The 23,855-nt window shown below is 50.8% G+C and overlaps 1 protein-coding gene across 1 annotated transcript in view; it reads left to right on the forward strand.

The window, feature by feature from the left end:
* The window catches only part of MYO10 (myosin X), a 191,077-nt gene that overhangs the window by 87,247 nt on the left and 79,975 nt on the right, over positions 1–23,855 (forward strand). Inside the window, exons 4-16 of the mRNA XM_060244309.1 lie at positions 10,382–10,516; positions 15,246–15,370; positions 16,541–16,554; positions 16,652–16,736; positions 17,661–17,764; positions 18,243–18,372; positions 18,912–19,030; positions 19,627–19,773; positions 19,875–19,975; positions 20,686–20,752; positions 22,201–22,293; positions 23,220–23,288; positions 23,505–23,587. Of these exons, the coding sequence (XP_060100292.1) occupies positions 10,382–10,516; positions 15,246–15,370; positions 16,541–16,554; positions 16,652–16,736; positions 17,661–17,764; positions 18,243–18,372; positions 18,912–19,030; positions 19,627–19,773; positions 19,875–19,975; positions 20,686–20,752; positions 22,201–22,293; positions 23,220–23,288; positions 23,505–23,587 (1,272 nt within the window). The remainder of the gene's footprint in view (positions 1–10,381; positions 10,517–15,245; positions 15,371–16,540; positions 16,555–16,651; positions 16,737–17,660; positions 17,765–18,242; positions 18,373–18,911; positions 19,031–19,626; positions 19,774–19,874; positions 19,976–20,685; positions 20,753–22,200; positions 22,294–23,219; positions 23,289–23,504; positions 23,588–23,855) is intronic.

The following is a 23,855-nucleotide window of genomic DNA, read 5'->3' on the forward strand; positions in this document are numbered from 1 at the left end:
TGGCTGAGTCCCAGCTGAGAGCCGACCAAAGCTCGCTGCGCCTGATGAGCGGTCCAGAACCCATGGCTATGACCGCAAAGGAGAACTCAGCTCCTCTGGCCAGGAACAACAGCATCTGAAAAAGAAAAAACAGCCAAACAAGAATGTAACTAGCAACATTTCAGCCAAACAATTAAAGCTAGGGACTGAGCAAAGGTCGAAAATAAGACTTGTAAGCCGAAGAGTGCCAGCGTCCCAAGTGCTGAACGGAGGAGGAAGGATACCCCAGGGCAGCAGCTGTTGAAGCTGCCCCAATTCTAAAGGAGTGGGTCCCAAACCTCACCCCAGACAACCCCAGCTCACCTAAAGCCCGTGACGTCACAGCCCAAAACTGATGCGTTGTCAACGGGCTACCATTATTGTGACAAAACAAAAACCCTTCCTTAGATCCCTGAGCTGCCAAATAAGCGGTCAAAGCATAAACTGGACACAGCTCAAGCTCTGAGCGGGTGCCAAGCTCAAGCACGGCATCTCTTTGACCCTGGTCAGTCTTAGAACGACGGACAGTAATGACCGCTTTGCCCTCAGATAACCTCAGGTCGCGTAGCAACAAAGCATCACCAGAGACATCGTTTCTGGACCGAGCCACTAGCTCACTAAACCTAAGAGCCCCCCAAAAGGCTGCCAAGCACGCAGCATGAAACAAAGAGGCCTCAAAATATGAACCACACACCCTGCCCCAAACCCCCTTCAGGCCCCTAAGAATCAGAGGGGAAATAGGTTTTCGTGCATCCAGCCTAGGTCCAGCCTCTCTGCCCCCCCCCCCCCAAGCATATTTTGGAGATGAAAATCATTTGTTTCTTCATAACCCAGTGCCTTACTGGCAAAAGCCAGTGCAGACAGGCACCCCCTAATGGATCGCATGGCCAGTCCCTTACCTCGTAAATAAGCACAGCAGTGGAGCAACTGTTCCACCGGGAGGGGCCAAACGCTGCGATACCCTGCCTCAGCCCTAAAGTCCTCAAACTGCCGCACAGCACGTTTGTAAGACTTCCTGGTGCTGGGCACAATGGCTAGGCCTATCGCTCTGCAGGCCTCAGCTCTCCAATCAGCCATAGCTCCTGGGGCATTGGCACCGCCTCTCGATCGGCATCTGGAGCCAGCTGACGGAACCTCTGTTTACGAGAGAGAGCATCAGCCACCCCGTTATTCACCCCAGGAATGTGTTTGCCTAAAAACAATACGTTAAGCCGCAGACAATGCAGAGTGAAGGCCTGCACCAACCTCATAACCCGCTGGGATTTGGATGAAAGGGAATTAATGACATGGACCACCGCCATATTATCGCACCAAAAATGAACTGTGCGATTGGCCATATCCTTCCCCCACGGCCAATCTGCAACTAGAATGGGAAAAAACTCAAGAAACATAAGATCTCGTTTCACTCCCACATGCCTCCAGGAGTCTGGCCAACCGTCAGTACACCAATGTCCGCGGAAATAACTCCAAAACCCAGAGATCCAGCAGCATCAGACATGACCTGGAGCTCATCTTTGAGCCTCATGTCATCTCTCCAAAAGGAGATCCCATTAAAGGACTCCAAAAATTCTTGCCAAACCCCCAAATCTTCCCGCATGCTGCTGGTAACCTGTGTTCTATGCTGCGGCAAGCGTAGGCCTGCCATTGCGTCACAAAGCCTACGGAGAAAGGCCTGCCCAGGAGCAGCCACTTTGCAAGCAAAGTTAAGATGCCCAACCAACTGCTGCAACTCAGTCAAGGAGACCTTCTGTTTAAGAAGAAAGGAATGAATCCTGTTCCTTAAATCTACTAGTTTTGGGCAAGGTATCCTGGACAACTGCCCCAGGGTATCCAGCTCGATCCCCAAAAAGATCAGTTTTGGGGCCGGACCCTCCGTCTTTTCCTGAGCTAAAGGAACCCCAAGTTCCGCAGCCAGCTCCATAAAGCCGGACAGCAGCTGTGCACAATGCCCCGTCCCCACGGGACCCACAAAGAGGTAGTCATCTAAATAATGAATGACATCCTGCAAACCCACATTTTCACAAACAGCCCATTCCAAGAATGTGCTGAAGCACTCAAAGCCTGAACATGATACAGAGCAGCCCATTGGCAATGCTCTGTCCATGTAAAATAAACCCTCAAAAGAAAAACCCAAGAGCTCAAAATCAGCAGGATGAACTGGCAAAAGGCGAAATACAGATTTAATATCGCATTTTGCTAACTCTGCCCCCACCCCACAATGTCGTACCACGGCCACTGCCTGATCAAAACTGGTATACCTAACAGAGCATAAATGCTCAGGAATCCCATCATTTACGGACTTCCCTTTGGGGAAGGAAAGATGGTGAATCAAGCAAAATTCCCCAGGCGCCTTTTTAGGCACCACGCCCAAAGGGGAAACCCTAAGGTTAGGCACCGAGGGATGGGAAAACGGGCCCAACACCCTGCCCTCAGCCAACTCTTTGGCTATCTTATCTTTAACCACCTGCTCTAAACCCTTAACAGAACTAAGATTCCCAGACAAAAACGGAACCTGGGGCTAGGGTGGCCATAATGTCTGAAGGCCAGCCAGGGACACCTTTAGGGGGGGGGGTGCGCGTGCTCCGCCAGAAACAGGAAGTGACGTCACTTCCGGTGACATAACTTCCGGTGATGTCACGCCACCGCCGGAAACAGGAAGTGACATCACTTCCTGTGACATCATCCCCCCCGCGCCACCTGCTGGAAACAGGAAGTGGCACCACTTCCGGTGATGTCATGCCACCGCCGGAAACAGGAAGTGGCATCACTTCCTGTGACATCATCCCCCCCGCGCCACCTGCCGGAAACAGGAAGTGACACCACTTCCGGTGACATCATGCCACCGCCGGAAACAGGAAGTGACATCACTTCCTGTGACATCACCCCCTTCCCCCCCCCCCCGCGCCACCTGCCGGAAACAGGAGGTGACGTCACTTCCGGTGATATCATGCCACCGCCGGAAACAGGAAGTGACATCACTTCCTGTGACATCATTCCCCCCCGCCGCGCCACCTGCCGGAAACAGGAAGTGACATCACTTCCTGGAGGCCCTCCAGTGACCAGCGACGGTCTCTCCGACGCCCTCCCCGGCCTCCGCCTGCACTGGAGGCCCGCGCGCGGGGCCCGGCGGCGGTGGCGGAGGCCGGGGAAGCGGCAGAGAGGCCGGCGCTGGTCGCTGGAGGCCCTCCAGCGACCAGCGCCGGCCTCTCCGCCGCTTCCCCGGCCTCCGCCACCGCCGCCAGGCCCCGCGCGCGGGCGGGGAAGGCGGTGAGGGAGGGAGGGAGCGTCCCCGCACATGCGCAGAGCCCGCCACGATTGCCCTGCGCACGCGCAGGGACGCTCCCTCACTCGCTGCCTTCCTTGCCCGCGCGCGCGGCCCCCGGCTCTCTGGCTGGCTAAACTGGGACCTCTAATGGTCCCGGTATAGCCAGCCCGGGAGCCGGGAATTGGGGGCCAGAACCGAGACTTTCCCGGGAGACCGGGACGGTCTGGCCACCCTACCTGGGGCCCCTAAAAAGGGATTCTAAAACTGAACTTGAAATCATTTAACAGGTAAACGCTGTCAGCCCTCTGCGGGTACCTGGACAGCCAATGCTCAAGAGGACCCGCTTTTATCGGACTGGGCCCCTTTTCCAGCCTGATAGCTTCCTCCTCCCCCTCATGGCTTCTTTTAATTCTTACGCGCCCGGGCTTTAGAGCAGTTGTTGAAGGAGTGAGGCCCGCCACACATGGGGCATTTGTGCTTGAACTGACAAGCCTTTCTGCTACACACTCCCTGAGAACCGAACTCCCAACAAAGCAGGTGGGGTTGAACCCCCTGCCCCGCAGAACTGCGGGAAGAGGCTGCCGAAGCCTTGGAGGTAGCCCTGACCTGGCCACCAAATGACCACTATCAGAGCGGTCACCTAAATTTGGCCGGGCAGGAGACATGACCTGCAGCTACAGCTGCTGGTGAATGCGGTCCCACTGAAGGGAAGGGTACAATGCGGTCCTCATCCTGAATTCCTCATCATATTGAATCCAGGCAGGCCCACTAAACATAGTGTACCCTTTATAAATTATATCCAGGTACTGGATGAGTGCCACCTCCCTCCACGGCTGGGCACATGCAATCACTCCAGCATAGATAAAAACCCCCTGCAGCCAATTCTCCCAAGTCCGATCCACCTTGTGCTTCTTCAGTTTTTCCTTCTCTTTGTTGTCCAGATCCTCCTCATCCTTCTTTTCCAACTTCCGAAACAGAAGGGAGAAGATATCGACATACTCCCCCTTTAAGATCTTATCTTTTGTTGCAGGCAACAAATGATCCCCTAAAGGCAAAGCACCTCCCCAAAAGGTAAGGCGGTAAAAGGAACCGTCCCATAAGGAGAAGGGGCGCCCCAACTCCCCATAAAAGCACTACCCTGCTGTCCCACACCCGACCAAACTACACCAGGGCCACATTGTCTGTAGGCCAAGCCCAATTTGATAAGGACCCCATCCCTGTGGGGGAAGCAAACCCTGTACTCACAGCAGGGATGCCCTACCCCACAGGCAAAGTTGGACTCCAAAGCCAAGCCAGCCCAGCATATGCCTGCGAGATGTCCCCAGCCTTACCGATGGATCCAGCTGGCACCACTGTTGACCCAGCTCCCACAGCTCCAGATGATGACACCGATCCCGCATCTGGACCGCCAAGGCCCATGGCATTGCCAGTGAAGAATGCACCAGATCTGTCCTCAAGAATAGACAACCTGGTTAGTACATTTGCTTGGAGCCCCCTCTTTGAAGCCCTTTCCCCTCCTGCCCCTTCAGAAGGAGAAATGCCCAACGCCTGTTCCAGCACGCCTGTTCCAGCATAATGTGAACATTATGCCCGACGCCTGTTGCATAATGTTCACATTAACAGCCTCATCACCCTCCTTGTCAGAAGGGTGGAAGCCTCTTAGCAGGGGTCGTAGGGGCCTTTGGCACCGGCTGCTCCCCTTTTGGCTTCTCCGACCCCTTTCCTCCAGGCATCTCTATAAATTAAAGGAGACCATCAAAATAGCTTCTGCACAATGCTAACTAAAATGGCCGCCCTCCCTTAACTAAGAAGAAGGGGACCCACTATGGACGACACCTACAAAATGTCAGTGAAGCAAAATGGCAGTGCAGCAAAATCAGTAATCCTCCCCCTGCCTGCCTGAAGTAAAAGTCACCAAACAAAACCACTTCCTTGTCAAAGAAGGGAGGAGGCTGGGCACCCCAACAATAAGGAAAGAAAAAAGACCACCTTGCGTAATCCTAGCTCCAATCAGCTGACGACCCGCAGAGTTTGTCCTCGCAGCCCCAAGACGACAAGGGAGCACACAGCTCCCACAAGACGTCTTTCGCCCGCAAAGACGGCCACCACAGATGCAGCCTCCGAGCCTCTAGCTCCTGAATCCCTGCAAAACGGCGCTGTCCCCGACGAAGAGGCAAAGCCCTCCAAGATCGACCCTTCCGAAGCCAATCCTTGATGGGGACTGAGGCAGGGAGCAGAGGTCTGGCCGTTACAATGGCCTGGCCCCGCCCCCTCAAAAACACGCCCAAACAGGCCGTAGGTCCTCCCTTCTCTTCCAGGGAGGCAAACAAAGCTGAAACCGCCTAGCAGCGTTGCTGCAGGCTGCAAGTCTCGGATTGGCAAGTTTCCAGCACATAGTTGGTTGGGACCTTTAAAAAAGGATGGCGCGGTTGGCATGGAGGCATTTAAAATGTTTTCCCAAACCGATTCTCCTTTACTGTTGTCTTTGCCAGTGACAAGGCTGTTAATGCTGGGCAGCAAGGCTAAATGCTCAAAGACATGACAGGCAGTGGATTTATGGTATATTAATAGCTGAGCCATTAGGGGGTGAGGGCAATTTTGTCAGTTCTTAAAGGACACAGAATAGCTTGGATTAAGTATAGGGCTGGATTAAGTATAGGGCAGATTCATGTGAATACATCTATGTTCCTTTTCAAGCCCAAATCCTGAGAACGAGGGAAGGGAGCTGGCAGAATGGAAGGGAAGTGCCATGGGCACTCTTTTCTTCCTCACCTCATACTGCTCAGTTTCTCTGTGCTTCCTCAGTAAATCCTTGGGGGAAACGCTTTGGGTTTTTCTGAATTTTCTTTTCTGAGGAATCTCAGAACAAAAGTGGGGAAACTTGTCCCACAACGTCACTGGCAGATCTGCCCCCCCCACACCTTGCTCAAGGAGGGGGCAGGATGGGGGTGGGGGTGGATGTTTCCTGCGGGGTGAGGAGGGGCGTTGTCCTGGGTCTTCGGCCTTTCCTGGCCCTGGGACCCACGGAGGTGCAGCTGCCAGGAGAAGGGGGGAGCCAGAATGATGATGACTCTGCTGATGTCCCAGCAGGTGGAGCTGCCTGTGGGCAGAAGAGCAGGCTAAGCACCAGGAGGGAGGGAGGGAGGCGTGTCCAAGTGCAGAAACCCCCAGGGAGTCCCTTCGTCGCATCCCGCTGCTGCTCCAGGAGCACAAAGCTGCCAGCTCTGAACTTGTCTCCAGTGTGGAGAGATCCAAGAATATTTTGACCACAGTTACAAAAGCAGCGCCTGGGGAAGCATTCCTACAAGCAGCCTTACTAGGGGCCACCCGTGGGGCTGGGGGGACAGGGTGGCCAGACCCAGGTGGGGAAACTTCTGGAGATTTGGGGTGGAGCTTGGGGAGGACGGGGACCTCGGGCGGGGGGGGGGGGGTGGACAAGGCCACGGAGTGCGGAGCATCCCTTTTCTCCAGGGGGGCAGATCTCTGCAGTCTGGAAAGGGGCTGTAATTTCAGGGGATCCTCACACCTTTGAAGAGGCTCCGTTGTGCCTGTAGGCTGCCTCTCCGCAAACAAAGACCTCATGAACTGACATCAGTTTTGTTAGTTCTTAAAGGCAGCTGGCTCCCCCTGGTGGATAACTTTACTTGTAATTTTGTGGAGATTTTTGAAAAGTTGGTTTCGCACTACAGCTTAGCCTGAAATCTGTGTTTTGTACACATTATTTTTAAGTCATGCATCAGCAGCTCTAGGAGCTTCCAGGAAAACTCTATGGTTTTCCCAGACGTTCTAGCAATTTGGGAGGAAAACTCAATTGATTTTGGTAACTGTACTGGACTGCTTTGGAGAGCCAGTTTGGTGTAGTGGTTAAGTGCACAGACTCTTATCTGGGAGAACTGAGTTTGATTCCCCACTCCTCCACATGCACCTGCTGATGTGTCCTTGAGTCAGTCACAAGTTCTCACAGAGCTGTTCCTCTCAAGAGCAGGTTCTGTCAGAGCTCTCTCAGCCCCACCTACCTCACAGGGTGTCTGTTGTGGGGAGAGGAAGGGAAAGGAGATTAGAAGGTGCTCTGAGACTTCTTGTATAAATACAACCTCTTCTTCTTTGGCATTTTGGGGGGAATCTGGGTGTTAGGGCAAAAATCCCTAACACCCAGATTCCCCAAAGATGTTCCCGCATTGTATAGGAAGAAGGAGGTAAGAATGTACCTCTCACCACATCATAATGCTTGGATTCGGAGCTGGATAAACAGCCTCCTCCCGCTTACCTAGTCCTGAATTACAACCATCAGCTCCTGAAGGGCAGTAGTCTTGTGCTGGGTGGGTGGCATAAATTCAAGGCAGGATGAGCAGAGAGGCCAAGCCATAGAACTCCACGGTTTTGTAGTTGGGGGTGGGGTGGGAAGAATTTCTCAGTCGTTTTTCCCCCTCTCAGTTTTTCCTGTGGTGTGTCAATTTGTTTCCTGCAAATCCCAAAGCACTCCTAATACTCCAAATTAGCATTCCATTGCTAATTGCTGCAGGATAACTGGTTTTGATTTGATTCATTGGGATTTATATCCCGCCCTCCCCACTGAAGCAGGCTCAGGGCAGCTCACAATACAAAGTAAAATACAATAAAGACATTTACATTAAGACCATTACAATTAGCAGTTTAAAATCATTTGGTGCTGATTTCGATACAGTGTAGAGATGATGTTCAGTGATCTTAAGCATCCATTAGCTCTAGTATCTCGGTGGTGGTCAGCATTTCAGTTAAACGCTAACTGGGAACGTATCGTCCTAACTGGAGGCCTTTCATCAGTCTCTTGACTTGGGGCTGCCCTTGCAGAGCATTCAGAAGCTGTAGCTGGGATGAAATTCTGCGGCCAGAATGCCGAATGGAGTGAGTTCTGGAGTGAGCCAATCTTGTTCCGGCTACACTGACGCCGAATCAGTTTTTGGGCCCAATTCAAGGTGCTTCTATTGATCTTTAAAGTGCTGCTCAACCTAGGGCCCACATTCCTTCCAGTCTGTCTGCTCCCGTGTGGACCTCCCTGACCACTGTGGCCATTTCCAGGGTCCCTTCTTTGGGTCTCTTTGCCCTCTGGAGACAGGGGTGGCAACCTGAAGAAAGGCCTTCTCAGTGGTGGCACTAAAAAGATGGCATTCCCTCTTCTGGGAGATTTGTCTGTGACTTTCAATCATTGTCTTCCAGCTGATGAAGGCTTGGCATTCCCTCATTGGCCCGCCTCCTTGCTCATGTGTTTTAATTGTTTGTGTATTCTGTTTCATTGTTCCTTTTGTAATAGGGGACCCTGAGCTGGGTGAAATGGTGGCATAAATGCGCTTTAAATAAATTAATGAAAATCTTTTGGACTCTTTGAAATCCTTGGTTTCATGAGTGGTTAGAGCAGAAATGCCAGCAAGTCCTGGCTCATCCATTGGCATAGTTGGATATTTTTAGAAAGCCCCACCCACTTTCTAAAAATATCTGACAGGCTCCAGGAAAGGTGTTAGGGGGGCAACATGGCACCCACGGGGACTCCTGGTTTAAGCGGTACCCCCATGGCGGGGGTGGGGGGGCAGTGATGCTTTTTGAGCCGTGAAGTCCTCTGCCCGGGCATTCCAGGTGAGTTCCCATGGCAGTGGAGTCCCAGCACGGCCCGCAGGGGCCAAAGAACTTGTGATCAGACCTTCAGGGCTGTGAAAGATTGAGCTTTCTGCAGAAAGTTGCAGATCTCTTAAAGCTTTTTCCGAATTTGATCCCTCACAGCACGGTATTTCGTAAGTACTGTGGAAAGTGGAAAGATGGACAGCAGTTCCCCCACCCACCCCCACAGACACTTTTAAAGAACTTTTTTATCACATATTTTAGCAGTAAAATTGTTGAGAAAAGTAATAGTAAAACAAAGTGGATGAGGCCAAATGTTGAAAAACTTGTATGCTGCATGATATTAGCCAAACATGATCTGATAATTTGATGCCTCAACTCAACATGGCCGTTACATGCTAGTCCAACAATTCCAGTATACAGCTGCTACTATACGGAATCAAGTATTTTATTTTATATCGTTCTCAGATTTCATGTTCTTTGAAAAATCCATCAGTGTTACACACGAATATGTCTCAGTCCTCTGTAAGAACCCTGGTTTCAGTTTCTTCTAGAAACTTTTGTTTCTTTTTTTATTTTCAGGTTATCCTGCCCTTAATCTTCCCATAGGGTTGCTAGCCTGTCACCTGTTGTCACCCCCGCTTCCCCTCCAGAAGCTCTGGAGGCAGGGAAGGGCACACAGTGTGGTGTAGGCAAGAGCCAGTTTGGTGTAGTAGTTAAGTGTTAAGTGGAGTCTTATCTGGGAGAACCGGGTTTGATTTCCCACTCCAGTTTCAGCTGCTGGAATGGCCTTGGGTCAGCCAGAGCTCTCTTATCTGGGAGAACCGGGTTTGATTCCACACTCCTCCACTTGCAGCTGCTGGAATGGCCTTGGGTCTGCCAGAGCTCTCTTTTCTGGGAGAACCGGGTTTGATTCCACACTCCTCCATTTGCAGCTGCTGGAATGGCCTTGGGTCAGCCGTAGCTCTAATAGAGAGCCAGTTTGGTGTAGTGGTTAAGTGCGTGGACTCTTACCTGGGAGAACCGGGTTTGATTCCCCACTCCTCCACTTGCACCTGCTGGAATGGCCTTGGGTTAGCCATAGCTATTGCAGGAGTTGTCCTTGAAAGGGAAGCTGCTGTGAGAGCCCTCTCACCCCCACCCATCTGGGGGTGTCTGTTGTGGGGGAGGAAGATATAGGAGATTGTAAGCCACTCTGAGTCTCTGATTCAGAGAGAAAGGCAGGGTATAAATTTGCAGTCTTCTTCTTTGCATAGAACAGCATAATTTCTGCTCTCTGCATTTCTTCAGTGGCCTGGAGCATGCAAATGGGTGGGGCTGGCTCTCTTGCTGATGAACAAAATGAAGGTGCATTCACAGATTCATCCCTGGGAGGAAAACCTTGAGTGCAAAATAGCCACTTGGGTTAAATAAAAAAAGCATTTACCAGCTATCAATGAATTTGAATTTCTAGCATAGGAGGTCATTAGTATGGATTACTGATCTTCTTGTGCTTTTGTCTTCCAGCGGGGAAAGTGGGGCTGGGAAAACAGAAAGCACTAAACTGATCCTCAAGTTTTTGTCTGCCGTGAGCCAACATTCCCTGGAACTCTCTTGTAAGGAGAAGACCTCAACTGTTGAACAAGCCATTTTGGAGAGCAGGTATTTATTATATGCTCATAGTGTCACCCACCATCCACAGTGCTTCCTCGGAGACAAAATTGGAATAAGGGAAAAAGCTGTAGAAAGAAGATACTTCATAACTGATCACACTGCCCATGGAGATGTTAAAAACAGTTGCTGAAGTCAGGGGGACTTCTCAACAGGTGCTTCCCATGTTTAAGGTTTCCAGAAAGAGAGCAAGTGGCTGTTTACTTCAGGCATTCAACAAACAGATAGAAACATCTGCACATTTGGAATGTGTCTCTGCTTTTTCAAGCTCAGGTGCATTTGCATTTCTGATTTTGTTCTTACAATTTTAACATTAGGTTCTCTTTATTTTCCTGTGATAATTTTTGGGAAGATTAAAACATTCTCCCTCTGTTTCTTACATTTACTAAATCACTGCAGAACAATCACCTTCAATGATATATGAAATCATACAAGAAATCATACAAGAAACATATTACTTCCCTGAGGATCTAATGGAGCACCATTTATGAATCTTTATTGTAACTAAATCTTTACTAACTCAATTGATTTCTTAATCTTTGTTACATAACCAAGGAACTAATCCTAATTGGTCTCATCTCCTAAATTGGAAATTTACTACTAACAAGGTTGTTCCATAAAAATAATCTCAATTTTTATGTAGTTCCAGATATTATGATTAAATAACTCCCAACATTGAAAACTCATAAAGGGGTGCAAGTTGTGCCCTTCAAAATTACCAAGGATGGGCTTCATAGGTAGGTGCAGCAAGAACTCTCACACTAGGGTTGCCAAGTCCCCAGCGTTGTCTGGTGGGGGACTTGTGTGCACGAATGATGTCACCCGGAAGTGATGTCAGTGCGCCAGCAACATTGCTCGTGACCGCTCTAGGCGTTTTTGGGAAAACATTATGGTTTTCCCGGATGGTTTAGCCATTTGGGAGGGGAAAACTCTATGGTACCTATTGTACCATTGAGTTTCCCCTTCCAAATGCTAGAGGAAACCACAGAGTTTTCCCGAAAACGCCCAGGGCGACCACTGTGCAACATCATCAATGCGATAACATCAGGGGATGTTCCCCTCACTGGCCCAATGTGGGCTGGCGGGTTGGGAACCTCCCGGGCGGGGGAATCCCCACCCAGAGTGGGGACTTGGCAGCCCTCTCTCTCACCCCCAACTCCCTCGTTGCTGCGAGCAAGGACTCCCATACCTCATTGCCAGCAGCTGGGGTTGCAAAATACCTGGAGACTTTGGAGGTGGGTTTGGAGAGGGGAGGGGAGGGGCCTCAGCATGCTGCAAGGCCATGGAGTCCACCCTTCAAAGCAGCCTTTTTCTCCCGGGGAGCTGATCTCTGCCAGCTGGAGATCAGTTGTGAAAGCGGGAGATCCCCAGGCCCCACATGGAGGGCTGGCTGCAGCTGAGCAGATAATGACATTTTCTTGGGGGGGATTTCAGCTCTACCCCTCCATTTAGAAAAGATTTCAGGTGTTTCTGCAAGCCTATGTGATCTCTCTCTGCGCGTGATTCCGTCCATTTCTTCACAAGGGCAGATTAGTGCAAGGGTGTCAAACACGTGGCCTGGGGGCCAAATCAGGCTCCCGGAGGGCTCATTTGAGGCCCCTGAGCAACTGGCTGTCATCTGCTTCCTTCTCCCTCTCTCTTGCTTCCTTCTGCATCACAGCTTGCTTTGCCAGGCTTGCTCAATCACACAGGAAGCTACAGAGGAAAGCTACTTTCTCCATTGGCTGAGGCTCCTCCCTTGGGGAGGAAGTGGGGGAGGAATAGCTTGCTTTGCCAGGCTCTCTCAGTTGCACAGCAGAGCTACTGAGCCAAGCCCCTGTTCCTTTTATTGGCTGAGGCTCCTTACCCTCCTGGTCCCCTGGGGAAGGAAGGAAAGAGCCAGAGCTGCCTTTGTGGAGTTCCAGGGTTGCACGGGAGAGATACAAAAGAAGCACCCTTAAGACCAACGTGTGCTAATGTTTTATTTTAAGCTTTAAAGGAATCTTTGTGCTTGTCTGTACCCTGTATAAAGTTTCTACCTCTGCTCTTTTATGACACACCTGGCCTGGCCCGACAAGGTCTCGTTTATGCCAGATCCAGCTCTCAGAACAAATGACTTTGACCCCCTGGATTAGTGGATGAGAATGTAACGTTTCCTCCAGCTGTGACAAGAGTCCAGGAGCCAGGAAGTGCCAACTGGGACCACCAGGCCAAAGGCAGACACCAGCCGCATCACCGTCAGGATAATAACAACATTTTATTTCTATCCCGCCCTCCCCGCCACAGCAGGCTCAGGGCGGCTCACAACATATTGCATAAAAACAGTACTTACAGTGTTTACAATAATAAAACACTATATCCAACAATATACAGTTAACGATATTTGTTGTTACATTAAAAACATTATAATTAAAACCATCAATTTAATTAGATTCTAACATTTCCAGGTGCTATATTCTAGATGTTCTCCTCTTGCAATTTATGATGACCGGATATAATAGGTTAGGATCCACATGACGAGAAGGCCAGCTGGAAGAGAGTGGTCTTGCAGGCCCTACGAAATGGAGCAAGCCTCCACAGGGCCCGCACCGTATCTGGTAGTTGGTTCCACCAGTGTGGAGCTGCGATCGAAAAGGCCCTTTCTCTTGTCTTCAATTTGGCCTCCTTCTGCCCAGAGATTGTCAAAAGATTTTGTGAGAAGAGACGGTCCCTAAGGTAGGCAGGTCCTCGGCCATATAGGGCTTTAAAGGTAATAACCAGCTCTTTGTAACAAATCCGGAATACAATTGGCAGCCAGTGCAGTTCACGCAGCTTTGGCTGTATGTGCCCCCACTTCGGGAGCCCTAGTAACAGTCTGCACTAGCTGCAACTTCCAGGTTCGGCACAAGGGCACCCCATGTAGAGGGCATGACAGTAATCCAATCTTGAGATGACCGTTGCATGGATCACTGTTGCCAAGTCGTCACGCTCTAGGAAGGGAGCCAGCTGCCTCGCTCACCTAAGGTGAAAAAAAACGGATTTAGCAGTGGCTGCTATCTGAGCCTCCATTAACAAGGAAGGCTCCAGTAGAACCCCCAAGCTCTTGACCTTGTGCGCCACTTTCAATGGCGCACTGTCAAAAACTGGAAGGGGAATTTCCCTTCCCAGACCACCCTGACTCAGGCAAAGGACCTCTGTCTTCGTTGGATTCAACTTCAACCTACTCAGCCTGAGCCAACCTGCCATGGCTTGCAGCGCCAGGTCCAAATTTTTTGGGGCAGTCAGGCCGGCCATCAATCAGTAGATAGAGCTGGGTTTCATCAATATGCTGATGACATACCTCCAAGCCCGTACCTCCAGGCAATCTGGGCAAGGGAGCCCATGTAGATGTTGAACAACATCAGAGAGAGCACTACCCCCTGTGGCACCCCACAATCTAGTGAGTGCCTCTGGGACAGCTCTCCCCCAATCACAACCCTTTGTCCCCGACCATCAAGGAAAGAAGAAAGCCATTGCAAGGGCAACCCCCAAATCCCTGCGTTGGCGAATGACGACCATGACAGCACTGCATCAGAAGGGTGTTGTCGGGGCAACATTTGTTGGGCATAAACCCTTGGAGAGAGATGGCCTGAGGAGGGCAGAGCAGAACACACACACACACCCCAGGAACCTTGGGTCCCTCAAGGTCAGCGGTCTCTACTCAGATGGGCAGCAGCTCTCCAGGGTCTCAGGCTGAGGTCTTTCAGATCAACTGAAGGAGGCGGGGATTGACCTTGGCACCTCCTGCGTGCAAAGCAGGGGACTCTTCCGCCGAGCCACGCCCCCTCTCCCAACCAGAAGCAGCCCTTAGGGTCATTTAAGTGGAAGAAGGACTGGGAAGGATCTCTCTGGGGCTCCCCACAGGAACAGGGACTTCAGGGTCTGCCTAAGCGGGTGGGGGGATCTGGAGCAAGGAGTGGCCAGCAAGGGGTGGGGGAAGGAGGAGGAGGACAGTTGCTTGGAAAAGAGACTGAGGGGGAGAAGTGGGTCATGAAGGAAATGTTGACTCAGTGGCTGGATGGATGCCAGTATCGAAGAAAGACAGCGATTTATCCACCGGTAGTCATCAGCGTTCTGATCCCTCTCTTCCGATGTGTGAGGAAGGGGATGTGGAGAGAGTTGGGGGCTGCAGCTGCATTTTTCGTTTGGGGGAAGGGAACTTAGCAGCAACATATTAAAGAAATAGCAATATTTTCATTCTGTAAGCTCCGTGTACTTGAGCAACAGAATCTGTGTTGGTTTCCAGCTTTTGATCCCTTGTTTCATTAAAAAAAATAAATACTAACTTTGGTTGCCCACCTGTCTGTTTCATGTAGAGCTGAACCCTGACCTCGTTTGTCATGTGGTAAAATTTACAGGAAAGTGCCATGTCAGATGGAAGATGGGAATTGCTGTTCCCCGTATGAATCTCCTTGACCATTTACATGAAATAAAAAGCGAAATGCTGGAAGGGCAAAAACTCTAACCTAGCCATCTCCTTGGCCTGTTTTTAATAGGGGTGGGGCAATTATTCCTCCCTTCCATCCTTCCCAGGCAGCAAAACTGAACTACAGAACGGATTCCCTCCCCGAGGATGTGAAACGGTTCAGTTGAAGAACTGAGCATAAAGGATTGGGAGGGCAGTAACAGGCACTTTGCCCAGAACAATACTTTTTAAATGCAGGTTTAAATTTGTTGATACTGTTGTGGCACTCACCAGTTAATTCTTTTGACTTTTTCACAGCCCAATTATGGAAGCTTTCGGCAATGCAAAGACTGTTTACAATAACAACTCAAGTCGCTTTGGAAAATTTGTTCAACTGAACTTCTGTCGGAAAGGCAACATTCAGGGAGGGAAAATTGTAGATTGTATCCTGTGTGTTCTGCAATTGTCCCAGTATTACAGCATGATGACGTTATCCCTGTGTGTATGGAGGAGGAAGAGTGCTTGACCTGTACTGTCTTTCTCCATGTTTTCCTTTCCAAAGGGTTGGATCCTGACTATGCTGGCCATTTCCGCTGAGTTCCCTCTCCAGCTGCAGAACCTTCTTCTTCAGGGACCCTCAGAGAGGGTTTCTGGGGAGCCGTCCTGTCCAGAGCCCTCTCTTCCCACTTCTGCTCTCTGCAGGGAAAAAAGAAGCCAAAAAATCAACATCAGGCTGACAGTGTGACATCACTTCTGGGGGAAACTGTTGGTCTTCTCTGGGAATCATGGAAAATGCTATGGCTTTACCATAGAATTTCCAACAATACCTTGAGAGGCATGATATCGCTTCCAGGTGATCCTCAAAAGTGATGCTGCTGCTAGTGAGCCCCACGTCCTTCCCCTCCCAGACTCCCCCGGCAACCCTGTCTCAAAGCAGCATTTTGCAAAGATCAGTAAAGAAGGGAGGCAGAAAATATCCCTTTTACTTAGTTTAGATCCAACTCAGATCTTTGTTACAATACCCAGGTCTTTAAAAATCTTTAGCTTGGATCTAACCAGTTTTCCCACTGGTGGAAAAGACCAAAGGGGTCTCCTTTCACACACACACACACACACACACACACACACACACAGGCCTTGCTGGGGGTCACGAGACCTGCATGGACCAAAACGGTGTGTGTTGGGGGGGGGGCTCTCCAGCCCATCTCTGCAGAATGTCGTGACTTCTGTAATTAAGAGAGCGTCTGAAAAGTGGAAAAGAGCCAGAGTCAGAAGCACTTTAAAGGCTAACCAAATTTTGGCAGGGCAGGAGCTGTCCTGAGTCATGGCTCACTTCTTTAGATATCTGAAGAACTGAGCAAAGCTCCGCCCTGCCACAAAATGTGCTGCTGGACTCTGGCTCTTTGCTGCTGCTGCAGACAGATCTTGATTGGTATTCTTCAGACACCTGCAGAAGTGAGCCCCTCCCCTGCCACAAATATGGTCCGTCTGGAAGTGAATTAAAATGTCCTTAAAGCAAAGCTAACAGGAAGTTGTTATGTGAGGTGTTTTGGGGCCCTGTGTTCAAAGGACTCGTTCTATTCCTTGACTTATCTACCTGCTTCCTGCTGAAGATTTATTAGAAAAGGTACATCAATATTTGTTTCTTTTCAAGTTTTAGAAAAAAAACCACATGTAAAACCAACGTCCGTTGACCTGGTCTCTCCATCTCCTTTCTCTTACAGAATCGAGTAGTGAGGCAGAATCCAGGAGAGAGAAATTATCACATATTCTATGCCCTGCTGGCAGGGCTTGAGGGAGACCACAGAGGTGAGGAGACACCCTGCTTTGTAAAACCCCTCTCAGGTATCCTGGGGACTTGCTCGGTTCTCTTGTGTTTGTAGTCATGATAAAGTTTGTACCTCCCAGAGCCAGGGGCTACCTTGACCCCCCCCCCCCCACTGTTGCGAGTGGCTGTTGTGAGAGGCATTCTCCAGCTCACCTTCCTCTCTGCCATCTCTCTTGTGCCACCTTCACTCCCATTTTCTTTTTGTGCCTGTTCTTCAGTTTCTATTCTGCCTGCTTATTCAGTCTTGCAGACATCACATCTCCCCAGTTTCTTTTTTTAAAAATTAAGATTATTTACTAGAGTTAGCAGTGCAAGGGTGAATGTACAGATATCCCCGGGGACATTTGCCTTTTTTTTCCTTCCCTTGATCTCCTGCAACCCCAGAACCTGTTAATAAGATCTGTGGTGGTGCCGTGCGCCCTCCAGAGCCAAAGGAAGCTGGGCTGGAAACATGGAGAAGGGTGGCGAATACAGATTCCAGCATGTGTTCAAGCAGCCTTCTAATAAAACATCTGCAAACTGTGTCCAAGAAACAGCACAGAGAAAAGCTTTTTGAGCAGGTGCTGAAATGACGGCATCACTTGCTGCCTTCGGAACCTTGCAAAGAACCCTGCAAGATTTCTCACATTTGGGGTTAGATTTAGCAGGATTTTTCATCTCATGTTTTAGCAACTGTTTTTGCCTGTCTGTTTGTGTTCTTTAAGCATTTAGACAGCTGTGATGGAATACGGCATCCATACGTCGTTGAGTGCCGCAGGGTTATTAGGCCAGTGATTGCCCTCCTAGCATAACAACGGTCACTGCTTGAGTTTACATCTCTTATGTGCATCAGGCCATTGAGCCTTTCCCCTTTTTCAGGAGGGTAACACAGTGCTGTTCAGCAAAGGTGTTTTCCCTGTTTCTAGATGCATTTTACCTGTCCGTGCCAGAGAACTACCACTACCTGAACCAGTCTGGCTGTGTGGCCGACGAGACAATCAGTGACAGGGAGTCCTTCCAAGAAGTCCTGGTGAGTGGGATGAGCCCCTTCTTCCTCACCTCCCTCTGGGGCAGTGATGCTCTCTGTCTTCTGGGTGCTGGGGGGGGGGGTCAACCGTGGGAGGGCTTCTGGAGTCTGGCCCCACTGGTGGAACCCCCGATGGCACCTGGGTTTTGGCCACTGTGTGACACAGAGTGTTGGCCTGGATGGGCCACTGATCTGATCCAACATGGCTTCTCTCTCCCAGCTCCTCATTGATTCATTGGCAGGGCCCAGGCAGGAGTTGTATCCCTCCCCTCTGTCCGCAGGTCGCATGTCATTGGGAGGCTGGCAGGCGGCTTGCTCCAGCCACGTCATACGGAGCTGCCAAACTTGCCCCTGCATTGCTGCAGTTCATGCATGAGTGTGTCCATGAGGCGAGCCAGGCCTGCTCACGTGGTGAGTGAACAAGAAGAAATCCATTGTATCAGCCCAGCTCAGAACCTCCTCCTGGTGTCTTTTCTTCCAGATGGCCATGGAAGTGATGCAGTTTACTCCAGAGGAGGTGCATGACGTCCTTAGGCTGCTTGCAGGCATTTTGCACCTTGGCAACATTGAATTTATTACTGCTGGTGGAGCACAGGTGTCCTTCAAAGCAGGTGACAAAATGGTTCTTTGTTCTTGCGCAGTATTGCAGTCTCTTCCACTCCCAAGTCCCCAAATCCAGAGTTTCATAAATTGGTTGTTTATTTAAGCAACTGTTCTGAGAACTCTTCTGGGCCCTGCTGATGTGGTGATAACCAGGAGAGCACAGCTGGATTTAAAGGGGGATTGGAGAGATGCTGGGAAGCGAGGGGCCCCTCAGTGGCTACTGGCCGTGGGAACTGCAGGGAGCCCCCCCCCCCCACTTAGAGGCAGGGCTCCTCTGACGGCCAGGGCCAGGAGGCAACATCAGGGTGGGGGGGGCAAGTTGGCACGCCTGACCTCCAGGGCAACCGGTTGGACAAGGTGGGGTCCTTGAATAGGGGTCCCCTTGTGAAGGAACATGGACTCGGGGGATACATATTGGTTGCTGCCACCTGCTGCTTGGGTGCTTCTCTTCCGTGTTATCTTTGCCCTGTAGAGCCCCTTAGGGGATGGTGGTGAGCCTAAATGAAGTTCTTTCTTATACTCTTACTGTCCTTTCATTTGGCGCTAGCTCTGGGTAGATCCTCAGAGTTACTTGGACTGGACTCAACGCAGCTAACTGAAGCACTGACGCAGAGGTCAATGATACTCAGGGGAGAAGAAATTTTAACGCCTCTCAGTGTTCAGCAGGTAAAATCAAGTTCACCTGGGTCATCTGTGTGTGTGTGTGTGTAATTACGTATGTTATATTTTATTATTTTTTTAAAAAAAATCTCTAAAAGTAAGTTTGCTGCCCTCGGTTGGCTGATCGTGCTTTAGAGATGAGAAGGCTCAGCGTGACCCAGAGCGAGTGGGGCCAGTCTTCCCTCTGATGGGAAGCGGGAGGAGTTTCAGCAGGGTGGTGAGCATAGCTCTGGAGAGGGATCCAGATGGGTGGCGGCGTCAGTCAATCAGCCTGTAGCAGCAGGAAAGAGCCAGAGCCCAAGAGCTCCTCCCAAGGAAGCCCCAGGTGTTGTTGTGTGGAAGAGTGTGTGTCGCCCTCCTTCATGCAAGACCCGACAGTGGGGCAGGAGGTGGAGGAGAGTGCAGGCCCTGGCTTCAGCAGCTGCCCTTTGTGAGAGAGGGGAGGGGAGGGAAGACATCCCCACAGACCGGAGCAGAACCCGCCCCCACTGTGCCTGCCGGTTCTGTGTCCTGCCCCTAGGGCTGCCTTGCGGGAGAGGAGGCCGGGCTGCAGACTTGAGTTTCCTCATGACCACTAACTGGCTGCTCTGACCTCTTGCCAGGCAGCAGACAGCAGAGACTCCATGGCCATGGCACTTTATTCCCAGTGCTTTGCTTGGATTATTAAAAAAATCAACAGCAGAATAAAAGGCAAAGACGACTTCAAGTCCATTGGGATTTTGGACATCTTTGGATTTGAGAATTTTGAGGTACATCCGGAACGTTTTGTCTGTGGAGGGGGCTTCCCTTTTCTGGGGTGTGGCTCGTCAGTCTCACTTCTGGCCTTGCTCGTATCTCTTGTCTTCTGTAGGTCAATCACTTTGAGCAGTTCAGTATCAACTATGCAAATGAAAAGCTGCAGGAGTACTTCAACAAGCACATTTTTTCGTTAGAGCAATTGGAATACAGCAAGTAAGAGCTGCAAGCCCCACCCCCACCCCTCCCACTGGGTTTTGACTCCTGCAATGCATCTTTCCCATTCCACGCTGCCGGAAGCCCCTTGTGCAGTCTGAGCCTGCTGGTGGTCTTCCTGTCGCTTCCCACTGCAGCTCCGCGGCTTTCCCCACTCTTTTGCCAGGGGGTCTCTGGGAGGGCCAGTGTGGAATAGTTGGGGGGGGAGGTCTGCAGGAGGGAGGGGAATGTGAGAAAGCCCCAGTCCATTAACTAAGCTTTGCTCCAGGCCTTTGCCCTGGGTGATGGATCAAGAGGGGGAGCTCTGTTAGGCAGTCCCCAGCAGTCCACTGGCACCTGACACACGACCCACATGTGTGGCAGAGGAAGGAGCTTTCGTGAGCCACTCCTCCCTTCTCAGCTGTCGGAAGAGGTGAGCGTTGACTCACGGAAGCTCCTCCCCTGCCACAAATTGGGTTAGTCTTGAAGGTGCTCTTGGAGGGACTGTTGCTCTTTTGTGTTTCATACACGGCCTGGCTGGCCCCAGTAAGCGAAACCTCGGAAGCGGAGCAGGGCCAGTGCTTGGGTGGGGAGCCCCCAGGAAGCCCAGGGGTGCTACGCAGAGGCAGGCAAGGGCCAACCGGCTCCGCTTCTCTCTTGCCTTGAAATCTTTCTGGAGGGTTGGCACATGGCTCTTTCCCACCACCAATCAAGTGTGTTTCTTCTTTTAGAGAGGGGCTGGCATGGGAAGACATCAACTGGACAGATAATGGGGAGTGCTTGGATCTTATTGAAAAAGTAGGTATACTTCTGTGTTGTGACATGCGATACGTTTCATTGATACCGATTTTATTGGTTACTCCTCTGGAGCAGTTGGCTGGGAGAGACAGTCTGTTGCATTTGAGAAACAAGAAGAATAAGGTCGGGGGAGAGACTGCGTGTATTTCTACCATCCTTCTTGTGGCACAGGATTTACAAAGCAACATACAATGAAATTCCACACGTCAGATGCTGAAGTTCACATGGCTGCTCAATCCAGCTGTTGAGGCTGTGGCCTGCTTCATACAACCTCAGTCATTTCAAAAGAAATCAGCCCCTCTCTCCTGCTGCGGGCTCCTCCGTCTTGCTATCGGGCTTTTCAGCTGCCAGGTGCCATTAACAGCAGCCAAGGTCTGATTTCAGGGAGCTCCACCTGCTCAGCTTCTCTAAGTCCTTCTCTCTCACCTCTAGGCACAGGCTCAGGTCCACGAGCAAGCATGAAGAGAGACATGGTGCAGGTCCTCTTGCACAAGAGCTTGTGCAACACCTTGCACTTTCCAGCTGTGCAAGTGAAAGCTGCTGATGGGGGATGCAGTAAAGTTGAGGAAGCGGCAGTGGCTACGGTGGTCTGGCTCTGGCTCTGGCGCTTGAGGAAGCCAAACACTTGTGCTGGGTCCAGCCCTTTGGGTCTGCCTCTGGCTCACACCCTCATTCTCAGCCCTCTTGGATCCACTTCTCCCTTCCCCATCCCCCACTCCCCTTTTGCCTTAATTAAGAAACAAACTTTGCTTGAGCTCCTTCTTTCTTCGCTGCAAGAGAAAAGAGCCAGAGTCCAGGAACACCTTCAAGACTCACCACGTTTGTGGCGGGGGAGGAGCTGTCCTGAGTAGTTGCGGCTCCTTCTGCAGACTCACGACAGCTCCTGCCCTGGGGAGTCCTGAAGGTGCTGCTGGATCCTTGCTCTTCCCTGTTGCTGCAGACCGACTAACACGGCGAACCATCTTTCTTAGTCATTTATTAGATCTGATGTTCCCACCACCCATTTCCTGTTGATCTTGATCTGTTTCTTTGCTTCACTTCATTCTGGATGGGCCCTGCTCTGCCTGCAGCCTCTGCTGAAGCACGTGGAGCCAGGCTCTCTCTTGTCAGAAGATGCCGGCAGCTGCCCGCCTGAGGCTGGAATGGAACCCCAGAGAAGGCTTGGGGGTGTCTCTGCCAGCAGCCCTTCTGGCTCTCCTCCTTCTCTGGCGCCTCAGAATGCACCACAGATCATGAGATGATCCACAAGAGGCTGATGGGAGCAGGCGGAAGGGCACGCACACACACCCCACCTACTGTTTTACGGCTAAAAGCATTATTAGTCAGACTGTCTCACTCTTACTTATTACTGTATTTTAGAGGAGGCTGTTTCCCCCCAAGGAAGAACGAGAAAGAGCAGTGACTCCAGGGTGTGGCCTACTTGACATTATTTTGTCTTCCTTGTCTAGAAACTTGGTTTGTTAGCACTTATTAATGAAGAGAGCCATTTCCCTCAAGCCACTGATAGCACCTTGTTGGCCAAGTTGCACATCCAGCATGCGGTGAGTAAGGAATTCCCCACAGCCTTCCTTGGCAGGGCCTTTGCCACTCTCACTGACCACCCCCAATGCACATGTCCAGCGTAATTTAGAGGCTTTAGAAAACATGGCTGGGGTGAAACGGTGGGCCTGCACGGAACTGAATGCCATCTCGTTTATTTGCTATATCCCCCCACCCCCCCTTATTCAAGTCAGCTGCAGAGGAAATATTGCCTGCGGAGGAGCAAAAAAGCAGGGTAAACAAAGGGGCCTCCAGCAGATCGGCAGGGAGCAGTTGGCTCAGGCAGGTGGGAGGCAGGGCCTCTCCCTCTCTCCTGCAGAGTGACAGAATGGCCGGCCACTGAGGAGGCCTGAGAAGGCAGGGGCCAGCTGGCCAGCCAAGCAGACCTTAAGGGTCCCTCTTTTCTGCAGAATGACCTGGGGAGTCTGGATTGTGGAGCAGGGAAAATAGTACATACTCTGTACAAACTGAGATGACATTCATTTGTGTGGATATTCATATTCCCCAGTGCTTCATATGAATGAATCATAGAAACATAGAGTTGGAAGGGACCTCCAGGATCATCTAGTCCAGCCCCCTGCACAATGCAGGAAACTCACAAACACCTCCCCCTAAATTCACAGGATCCGCATTGGTGTCAGGTGGCCATCTAGTTAGATAATCAAGTTAGATGTTTCAATGGCCGTGCCTTTTAATCTACAACATTGTCCCTTGGGGTTTGTCTTTTTTGCACAGCACCTGTTGAGTTACAGTCTGTTTGCTTTGAAGCAGTACTAGACTGGGGAAATGTGGCTGCCTCGCAGGGCTTCTCTGCCGCTGCTCTTCTAGTGAGCCCTGATGGGTTTTGTTTGAGAAGATGAACAGCCCTTCCTCTGCCTTCCAGCGTTGCACTTAAAAGCCTTCTGTTTTTTCCCCGCTTTGCAAACAGAGCAATCCTTTCTACGTGAAGCCCAGAGTTGCTGTCCATAACTTTGGAGTGAAACACTATGCTGGGGAGGTAATTTTTCTTTTTCTTACGTGCCTCGAGAGTCTTCCAAGTAGCAGTTGACCAGCCGTTGCATTTTGCCCTGTAGACACTTGCAAACGTGAACTGGAACATTCCGTTTCCTCCTTACAATGGGGTGTCTGTCAGAAGCATTTCCTGGGCAGTCTTTTTTTAAATTTTATTTTTTCCCTTCTTCAAACAGAGCCTGTCTCCCTTCTCTTGAACTAGGTCCAGTATGATGTCAGAGGGATCTTGGAGAAAAACAGGGACACTTTCCGGGATGATCTCCTGAACCTCTTGCAGGAAAGCAGGTAGGCCAAAACAGACGCCAGTGGGGCTTGATCTTCTAAGGTGCAAGAATGGAGGTTCAGGGAGAGAGGGACGTAGTTTTGTGTTTACCGGCAAGCACCACCACGCTAAGACGGTCTGTCGTCATGTGACTCCTGGGCCCGGGTGTGTGCACTTTCAGTGATGGAGTTGAACACTCATCTGTATTCTGGTCCCATCTCTCTGGAGTGGGATGACATGCCCACCCGATTGGTGCTGATTTCATGCTGCAGGGGACCAGTGGGGCAGGGT

The sequence above is a fragment of the Heteronotia binoei genome, chromosome 7, assembly GCF_032191835.1.
Source record: "Heteronotia binoei isolate CCM8104 ecotype False Entrance Well chromosome 7, APGP_CSIRO_Hbin_v1, whole genome shotgun sequence".
Classification (NCBI taxonomy): Eukaryota; Metazoa; Chordata; class Lepidosauria; order Squamata; family Gekkonidae; genus Heteronotia; species Heteronotia binoei.